The sequence below is a fragment of the Staurois parvus genome, unplaced genomic scaffold (assembly GCF_062004578.1).
Source record: "Staurois parvus isolate SC_StPar_1 unplaced genomic scaffold, SC_StPar_1.0 ptg000903l, whole genome shotgun sequence".
Lineage (NCBI taxonomy): Eukaryota > Metazoa > Chordata > Amphibia > Anura > Ranidae > Staurois > Staurois parvus.
Window position 1 is genome coordinate 3284386 of NW_028318699.1, and position 10477 is coordinate 3294862.

General features: G+C 34.2%; 1 protein-coding gene across 1 annotated transcript; it reads left to right on the forward strand.

Annotated features, from left to right (window-relative positions):
• Positions 1–3051: 3051 nt before the first annotated feature.
• Positions 3052–6224, forward strand: FOXI3 (forkhead box I3). Its single transcript, XM_089656400.1, has 2 exons — positions 3052–3678; positions 4953–6224. Exons 1-2 carry the CDS (start codon positions 3090–3092, stop codon positions 5504–5506), a joined length of 1143 nt encoding a protein of 380 aa, XP_089512526.1. The 5' UTR covers positions 3052–3089; the 3' UTR covers positions 5507–6224.
• The last annotated feature ends 4253 nt before the right edge of the window (positions 6225–10477 follow it).

Here is a 10477-nt window from a genome sequence, read left to right on the forward strand (position 1 = left end):
TGTCAGAATGACCCAGATTCAGCCCTAGTGGTAGGACTGTGGAGGCTGCTTCTGGTATGTGGACCTCCAGTAACCCAAACTTCACACCTGAAGTTTTTTTGTTGTGTTTTTTTGTGAGTCTCTTTAAGAACGCAGACCTCTGCTCCGCTCCCAATGCACTACACTGCTGAGCGCAGGGCAAAGAGTAAGGCTCAGACCTGTTACTCAGCATAAAGCGTCAGTTCTTTCCGGATGGAACCCAGAGAGTTTAGCAATTTGTCAGAGGATCAACACTTACCCCAGCTCCACCCATAGAACATTAATCCTTTGGGCCGGAGCTCTGCACGTGCTCACAGCCGTTTTCAAAGGTGTCCCAGATGGTAGGAAAAACATAAAAATAGTACTTGTCTGCAAAGTTTCATGTCTGAGATTTCAGTTATGAATTTTATATTTAAAGTATAAAAATATAGAAAAGCAATGACCAAAGTTATAGAATTAAAGAACCAGCCATTTTTATTAATAAGGAATATGTACTGCAGGGTGAAATCCAATATATAGACTGTAGCACAGGCATACCCAGATATGTTTTGTATGTGGTTGTCTTTAAAGTGTAAGTATGACTCAAACATTTCCTTTTTAGATTTGTATAGAGAAGTGAATGGTTAAAATGTCAGTATTTTGTTTTTAATTTTATGAGGGGGGATTCTCTTCACTTTCTGTTTCTGACATGCATCAGGCAGGGAGAAAAAAAGTCTACAAAGTGAAGGGATTTCCCATCCTAGACAGTTGTCACCAAAACAGGCGTCCCCATTGGAAGATTTCTCCTTACCTCCTGCTCTGGTGACAACTGTAACATTTTTTATTTCCTATCACTGGAATCAGTGACAATGGTCATCAGTTCAAACAGAGAGGTAATATCTCCCCAGTGGAGACGCAGACAACAATAAAAACCTGACAGAGGTTTGTATATTTCCATACTATCTCCTATACTATCTCCCTACTATCTGCAAAACTAAAAAAAAAAAGTTTTAACTCTATCTACACATGTATTGTAAAATAATAAAAAATAATATTAACCATCATTATTATCATCAGTAATAAAAAAAGCATCAATATCAGTAAGACGCACCCATTTATGATATGTTATTGTTTATATTATTGTTGTGTCATTAAAACATTGTAAGAATTATTTTTTAATGCCATAAAAGAAAAAAATAATAATTTCAACAAAATACTGCCTTGTATTTTAAACCTACTTTTCCTATTGCATTAAACATTTCAGAAAATGAAACTTTTTTTTTCTTGCCACAGATTCTACAGAAATAATTCTTTACTGTATATGCCCGAAAGTTTAAAAAACATTAGACAGTTTGCTTAATAATTCTTCTAAGTAAATGTTATCTATCAATCTATCTATCCATCTTGTATCTATCTATCTATCTATCTATCTATCTATCTATCTATCTATCTATCTATCTATCTATGTTCTATCTATATATCTATCTATCTATCTATCTATGTTGTATCTATATATCTATCTATCTTGTATCTATCTATCTATCTATCTATCTATCTAGCTATCTAACTATGTTGTATCTATCTATCTATCTATCTATCTATCTATCTATCTATCTATCTATCTATCTATCTATCTCTCTATCTATCTATCTATCTATCTATCTATCTACCTACCTACCTATCTATCTATCTATCTATCTATATCATACGTAGGCTGTAATCACCTTCTAGCATTAAACAGGTGGAGGTTAATATTGAAAACTGCAAAAATGATTGTCAGACTTCTAAATTCATGCAAAATTTATTAAGGAAGTTTATGCACTATTTATAAAACTGGCACAGGCTGTCATTTCCACATATGCTTTAAACTTACACTTATGTAATATTCATGAAATCCGTTGATTTGATCATTTGTCAAAGAAAGTAAAGAAAAAGTTTACAGAATTGTCACAACAGCAAATGTCTCGTTAAACAAATATCCATTTTGCTAGCACATAGAGGTGATATATTTAGCTTAAGTTAATTAATGTCAGATAATAATAATAACAATAATAATAATATATTTAAATGTAGAAAAAAAAAAGAGAAAGAGATTGGGAGAGGGAGGGAGAGACCCAAATAACTCAACTCAAAGATTTTTCGCAATTAACTGTAACAATTTAATAACAGTGCTGAAATTCATACAAATTTAATTGAGGATTAAACAGCTTCATAAAAACTACGTTTGCTTAGTAGCACTCCCTTGATTTTATTACTAGCAAACAAATACACTCCTTTTAAAACCATGTTCTGCTATATTGCAGAACATACATAAAATGTTTAAAGAGGAAATAAAAAACAAATACATTTATTTAGAAGTTTATGAGTATTCAAGATATAAAAACAATCAAAGAACAAGAATGAACTCATATATAAACATAAATGTTAATGCGTTTAGAATTCATGACTTAAGGGATAAAATAAACTGATAGAAAAAATAAAGGTGAATAACTAACTTTTATGAAACTGTACTGCAAATTGTTGAATTGTTTTTTTTGTGAATGATTTAGTGATGCTCTGTATTTGATTTAGAGATGTTCATATTCTTTTTTTCTGCTGAAAATTTACATACAAGGCTATTAACGCCAAATAGTATAATTTCCTTGTATAGCAAATACATTAGGAAAGAAAAACAAAATAATACATTAATAGATGCCTTGTAAGCACATATTTAATCAAGTTCTATTCTGTTCAACACTTGCCTTTTGAAGCTGAGGAAAACAACTTTTAGTTAAACTCCCAAAATCCAAATAGTCAGCATGTTAAAAAAAAAAGTGTCTTTGCAGACAGATCAGTAGGACAATGAATGAGAAAAGACAGATTGTTTTTCCTGGTGCCTCTTTGGTGATCAACCCTTCACTTTGCACTCCCCTGTCTTTCAACTGAGGCATCCAACTGGCTGTTGAGAATGAAATAACTTCTCAAAGCACACCCATCGCTGGCCTCAGGCAGGGAGGATCACTTCACTGGAGATGTATAAAGACAGCACTCCAGATACATTAGGCACCTGTTGCCAGAAGCACCTGAATGTGTGAAGGTGCTTTTAAAAGAGTATGAACTCAATTCATCTTGCAGCTCACCAGAGATCTGCAACTCTACACCAGCAACCTCACCCAAAAAGTGCCCAAGAAGCAACGGAGATGGCTGTGTATTGCGACAATTTCAGTATGTATCACCAGCAGAATCTGCACACTTCTCAGAGAGCACCCAATTATGGGATAGGGGATTATACGCCATCAACAAACCCCTATTTGTGGCTTGGTGGGCCTGGAGTGAACAGTTCACCGAGTTACCTTCATGGCAACAACTCAGCTTCATACATGCCACCATCATATGGATCCCAGAGACAATTCCTGCCAAATTCATCAAGTTTTGGAGGGACGGACCTTGGTTGGTTATCCATAGCCTCCCAGGAAGAACTGCTGAAGCTTGTGAGGCCACCATACTCCTACTCAGCTCTTATTGCCATGGCCATTCAAAATGCCCCAGAAAAGAAACTTACTCTCAGCCAGATCTACCAGTATGTGGCCGACAACTTTCCTTTCTACAAAAAGAGCAAAGCGGGCTGGCAGAATTCCATCCGGCACAACCTGTCCCTTAATGACTGCTTCAAGAAAGTTCCAAGAGATGAGGATGACCCAGGTAATATATATATATATTTTTTTTTATTTTAAGTAGATTTTGGAGCACAAAAATTAGTTTCCAAGATTCAAAATACACTATACTTTTGCCTTAATTTTAAATTATAATGTTTTTCCTGTATCTGCTATATACTTCAAGGGGATGCAACTTAAAACAACAATTTGGTTGAGTGAGTTTCAACAATTTCAGTTCTGGAGCAACAAAAGGTTCCCTCTGTCTTTTGAACACCTGAAAATCATGGTTTCTACGAGTATACATGTACTTATTTTATGCAGTAAAAACAAAAGTCTGAACTTAATTTTCCTATGGATCTCTTCTATAAAAAATTATATTAAACATAAAGTAATATTTATTAATGTTTATTACTGAAGCAATGAAATAGTTTTATATTTGGAAATTTACTAATTTTTCCAAGATAAATAATTATTTTCTTTCCTTTTTTGGGGTTATGTTTATTGGGGGGCACAGATCTATGGTAATGTATAGGTGGTATTGTACATGAATTTAATACTACAGTGGAACAATGGCAAAAAGGAAACATTTGCACATGTAGCTCTGCAGTTTCCACCATTGATTGCTAAGCCTTTGACAGTGGATGGCAAGTAGTACTCAAAAAATGTATGATCACAAAATATTAACACAGAGTTGTAATGAGCTGTGAGAAATTCACAATTTTCCCTTAACCTGAAAGAATTTGCCTAAAATTGTAGATATACTTTTATGCAGTAAATCAGCCCCTAAGATATCTATAGACATTAGACGCTCATTGTCAGATATCTGTGACTTTGGTAGTGCCTTCTAGCTTATGTGGACATTTGTCAATAGGATTAGCCATTGTTCATACAGGGACTTTTCCAACCAAGACCTTTTGTCTCCATGGTTGCAAAAAAAAAAAGTTTTATGGATTATTGCAGTACAATAAATATTCAGGCATAGGGGGTTGATTTACTGAAGGCAAACAGTCTGTTCACTTTGTAAGGGATTGTTCACTTTGCAAAGGAATTTTCCCTTAGCTTAGTGAATGAGGTGAAGCTCCACTCACTTCCTTGTCCAATCATATGCAAACAAAAATACTGTAAACATTCTCCTGCATAGTGAACAGCTTATTTGCCTTTAGTAAATCAACCCCATGACGTCTTAGTGAATAGGCTGTTTTCCTCCAATCGTTAACTAATATCTTATCCTAGCAACAAGATTACTGATTGGCAATGCTTACTTTTTTATTTCTATTAGTTATATTTCTGTTATTTAGTCTTATTCTTTTTTCCTAACAGGAAAGGGAAATTATTGGACTCTAGACCCCAACTGTGAGAAAATGTTTGATAATGGAAACTTTCGCAGGAAGAGAAAGCGCAGATCGGAATCCAGCAGTGTTGAAGCTGTCACTGGTAAAGGTGAAGAAGGTCGCTCTGCTTTAGGGGGGAAAGATGGAGGTAGTCCATCTATGCTGACCCCTTCATCCCCTGAGATGGAACTGGCCACAGATGATAGGAAAAGCACCTCTCCTCCAGCCATCACCTCTACCCCTTGCTTGAATAACTTTTTTAGTAGCATGACCTCCTTGGACTCCACCTCTGTGAACAGACAGATGTCTCTGGGTCTGGTGAATGAACTCTCCCAGAGGAACATTACTGGTTTAGGCAGTTTCACCTCAGGCTCTGTGGTGGAGCCATCTGCAGATCTACAGGACAGCTTGCACCTCAGCCGAGCTCCATACTACAACACTTTCTCCAGCTCCACCAATCAGGGTAGCCAGTTCAACAGCCATTTCTACAACACCTTCAGTGTCAACAGCTTGATATACACAAGGGAAGGGAGTGAAGTTTAATTTCAGGAAATTTAATGATGCTGGAAACACTTTTTGGGATGTTAAGCCAAGTTATGTGCCCATAGGTGCCAAAATGTGGAAGAGGAATTAATCCCTTGGGTTGGGGACCCCTTCAAGAATCTAATCTGAGAATTCTTTCGTATATTATTAAGCAAACAAAATATTTCACTCTGAAACCTTTTTTATGGTGGTCCAAGTGTAAGACACTGCTGATAATACTGTAATCCTGAAAAATAGCAGAATTTCAGTTATTCCAATGCCTTAAACTGTATACTATTATTAAATATGACTGAATTTTTAATAACTCAACCTGCCTTAACCAAGCAATTGGTGTCAAGCGTTTTGAAAAAAATAATATCCTCCAATATTGTCCTCTCGTCTCTAATCAAAGTTCAAGATATCATCTGTATACAATTTTTTTTAACACACTGGACTTCTTTTAATGCAATTTTTATTTGTAATATTTAGTTGAATATTGAAATATTGCAAGAAAATTCTGATAATGCAAATAACACCATTGAAACAATTAAGCAACTGAACACTGCATATTGTTTTGTAAATACTGTTTTTGTACATATACAAATTCCATTGTGTACATTGGGGGAAATGCATTTTTTACAGCTTTTATTTATGCCGAATCCCGTTTTTCCTACGTTTTTATATATTACCCAGGCAAACTGAATTATTTTTTTCTTTTTGCAATAAATCATATAACAAATTTCAACTGTTATGTTTATGTAACTATTAAATTCAGAGGCATTATATTGGGAAGTATGTTGGTCCTGACTGCTAAAAAAAAAATACATGAATTAAACCAATATAAGGCTCTTCACAGTTCCATAAAACAGAGCTAGACCATTGATATTATATTTTAATTTCCAAATTCAGAATCAACTTCAAATTATGCTATAACATTTAGCAAATGAATATTTTACATTTTTTACAACCCTATATAGGCATGTGTTAAAATGAAACAAATATTGTATATGTTATATTTCTTCTATTTTTTTTTAAATATTTGCAGGCAAATTTCTTAAAATATAACAAACATTTTACATAATTACCAATATTTAATAAAAAAAAAGGAAGTGTTTCACTACATTATTAAAAATAATAATATCAATAATAATCATAATGATAGCGTAGTTGAGATGTTGAGTTCTTTTCCTTTCAGATGGTGTACTTGAGATAAGGACGTGTCTCCTGTAGCCTTGGCACCTGTGACTGGTGGCGGGGCTTTTGGTCTGCCTTGAGCAGTACCTTTTACTAATGTATTTGAAATGTTGGGTTGTTGAAAACCAGTGAATTAAAGGCAAAATTAAAAAAGAAAAACAATATTTCAGTAAATGCTACAGCAAGTTTAAAAATCTCATATGCGTAGCCTCATTGATCCACGATCAAAAGAATCTTCATAGGTTTGTGAAAATCTACTTCTAGGCTCTCTAAAAGGAATGTTTAAAGTAAGTTCTAATTTCAAGAAGTGCCACATGCACGCATATTTTATATAAACAAAATTTCACATTTTTTAAAATAGCGTATTTTGGGTTGGAGTCCTCCTTAACTCTTCATTACAATATCTTCTATGTCTTAGGTTGATAATAGGTCATATTTCCCTGTTGTACTTTTTGTTCAGCAAAGTATTTTATATTTTTAATAGTAACAAAAATTCTATAACTTCCATTAGTTTTTTGCCCACATTTATTTCAAGGATTTACGATATTGAGCAACAGTGGAGCCTAGAAAAATTACATTGGTGATCTTTTTTAAAACTTGTGTAATAATAATAATAATAAACTTTATTTTATATAAAAAGGTAACTTCTCAAAGCGCTTTACAAAGAAAATACACAGTAAAAAAAGGAAAAAAGGACAATTAAGTGAAAGCTTGTCTAAAGAAAAAATGTTTTTAGATTTGATTTGAATGAGTTTAGAATTGATTTGTGTAGGAATGGAGGTTCGAGCTTGGTGTAAATAACAAGTAACGAAGATGTTTCGTCAATGACTTTCACATAGAAGCATGAATCTGATTAGTTGATACAAGCAGCCAATCAGTTGCCTTGTTGCCATGAGCAGGACTGCTGCTGACATTTCCTTTCTGTTACACCAGGCATGTCAAATTGGTGTTGTTTGTATTGCGTGAAGCCTACTTTTTTCTTTTTTTGTGGCCTTCATCTAGTTTATAAATGGTCCTCATCCAGCTTATAAATTCACATTGATTGAGGCCCCAGGATTTCTCTATATTCATAATGCAGAGAATCCAAACCTAGTTTTGCAGTTTAATACTTGAAAAAAAAATTAATTTTTATTTTTTCTAAAGATAAAATATAGTTATGGTGGGCATATGAATTGCCAGTGCTGTTAACTTCTTGAAATTAGGTGGCTGCAAATGTTGACTTTTGTTATTTTAACGGATCATTTCAGACCTTTGTGCCATATGAGTTTTCCTGTTACACATTTTGTGGCTTGCCTTGGATATTGACTTTTATAAATTGGGGTTTTAAGCCGTATTTATGTTTAATTGTTTTTCAGTTAAGACATTTAATAGTTTTTGTTTTCTTATGTGCGTAATATCTGGTGTATTGTGCGTGTGTTGATTATGAAAGGATAATATTTGAATTTTCAGTACTAGTAATATTTGAATTTTTGAATATTTGAATTTTCAGTAATAGTAGAGTATTATATTATAAATTATATTATATTATAAATGAGTATTGTAGTATAAAATGAGCCTCCTCTAATAATAAGGGATGTTTATTGTAAAATTGAGATTTTATCAGTTGCTGTGGCCTACATAGACTTGGCAATCTACTGCCAGCAAATAATTTTATACATAAATTAAAAATTAAAACAATTATATAAAACAAAAGGGTAGAAGGTGGGCAGGATTATACAAGAGAACTTCCATGTTTTACAAAAGTTGAGTGGAAAAACTTCATTAGTGGACACCCAAATCCCATCCGCTGCATTTATTGCAGTGGTCAATAACTAGTCCATTAGACATAAAAGTTGAGGAAAAGTTAAGCAGTTTTACTACAGTTCTAAATATTTATGAAAAATACCAGCGATAAAATGTTTTTATTGATTTAATGTATTTTATAGTTTTACTATGCTGATTTATTTGACCTTTGCAATATTGCCTTCAGCCAGATCAATTTTGGACTATTTACATATTAATATTAAAAGTGGTGTACTAAAATGAAATATGGCAAAGGAGCCCCACTGAAGTGTCGAAACTACCAATATGCTGTCAGTTAAAATTTTTCTAAACCCAAAACTAAAATCAAATATATTGTATCAATTACAGGTCCCAGATTTGGTGGTTGCATTAGTTTCCTTTTTTCAGGCTTTTTTCCTTTTATTTTCGCCTTGTAATTTTGAAAATAATACACTTTCTGTCCCTGGGTGGCTCATTCCTCCTCTGACTCTATAAAGGGAGTCATGGTTGCTACCCAGGTTCCAAATATGTCTGTCTTTGGTTATCTCCACTACATGTAGGGTGATGGGATTAGTAGTCTTTGCAAGAAAGGTAAGAAAGTTTTTGCTTCCTGTTTATCTCACAGGAAGTGACAAGGATACTTATTGTCTGACAAGACCAAGGCATTTTCTGTACTTGTTGAAAATGTTCTTATCCAGAAAATAGAAAACTAAAGCAGCTACCCCATCTGAGGACTGGAAAGCTGCAATATATTACATTTTGTTCTTGGGTTTAGTTATGCTTTAAAGTGTTACTAAACTCAGTGTTAGTAAAATCAGACTGAATGCAGTAAAGCATGCTTGTTATACTCACTGTGGAACATAAAGGGTTAATCCTCTGTATTCTGTAAAAAGGATGTCTGATCCCGTATTCTCTGATCATACCCTTCTTCTACTGTCGCCAATCCATCTCTTGATAGAACAGATCCTTGGGGGCAAGCTGCACATGCTCAGTTTGGTGTGTATTGCTAGAAAAAAAAATTCTTGGGGGAGTGCATGTGATCAGCACAGGGCCAATCAGTACTCTCCAGGGGTCCTGCAGTCTCACAGGACAGTGAGAAGAGAATGAAAACTCCTCCTACAAGCTTTAACCAGTGTTCTGCTGGACACTGATAGAAGTCACAAGACTACCTGCTGATGTGAAAAGGTATTTAGTAGTTTATATTTACTAAAATAATTGCATTTCCATGTTCTTTGTACTGTGGGAGTACAGATATAGTGGGGTTTAGTAACGCTTTAAGGCCATAACCAAATGAAATAACCTAGCAAAATTATTAATTGTAAGGACTCAAGAAAGTAAAAAGAATATTGGTATTTTACATTAAAGTTGGTTCAGTCTATTACCCACATCTAGATAAGTGCACTCTTTCACCTCTTTTAGAAAATAAGGCTCATTTCGCTGAGCTAAAATAATTTTTTTCTGCTATAATGGTCGATATTTTCAGAAAATAATTGTCGGAAATTAACAGTCACATGGTTGAAAATAGTGATTATTACTGAAATAACACATGTGTTATAGCTTAGTGAATTGAGCCTATTGACCTTAATGCACTGTTATCAACCTCAATGCACTATGTAATTGGGCAACTATGTGGCAAATGAGGTTTAATGTTGATAAATGTAAGGTTCTGCACTTGGGGGCTAAGAATATGCATGCATCATACATACTAGGGGGGGTACAACTGGGGGAATCAATGGTGGAGAAGGATTTGCGAGTTCTGGTAGATCACAAGCTTAATAATGGCATGCAATGCCAAGCTGCGGTTTCTAAAGCGATGTATAATGTATAATACATAAGGGGGATATGATCTCCATGTATAATACATAAGGGGGGATATGATCTCCATGTATAATACATAAGGGGGGATATGATCTCCATGTATAATACATAAGGGGGGATATGATCTCCATGTATAATACATAAGGGGGGATATGATCTCCATGTATAATACATAAGGGGGGATATGATCACCATGTATAATACATAAGGGGGGATATG

What these genes read in the sequence shown, in the direction of transcription:
- FOXI3 (XM_089656400.1), top strand. Translation starts at nt 3,090, where the DNA reads ATGAACTCAATTCATCTTGCAGCTCACCAGAGATCTGCAACTCTACAC. An exon ending in AAGAGATGAGGATGACCCAG is followed by an intron (nt 3,679 to 4,952) that starts GTAATATATATA and finishes TTTTCCTAACAG; the next exon opens with GAAAGGGAAATTATTGGACT.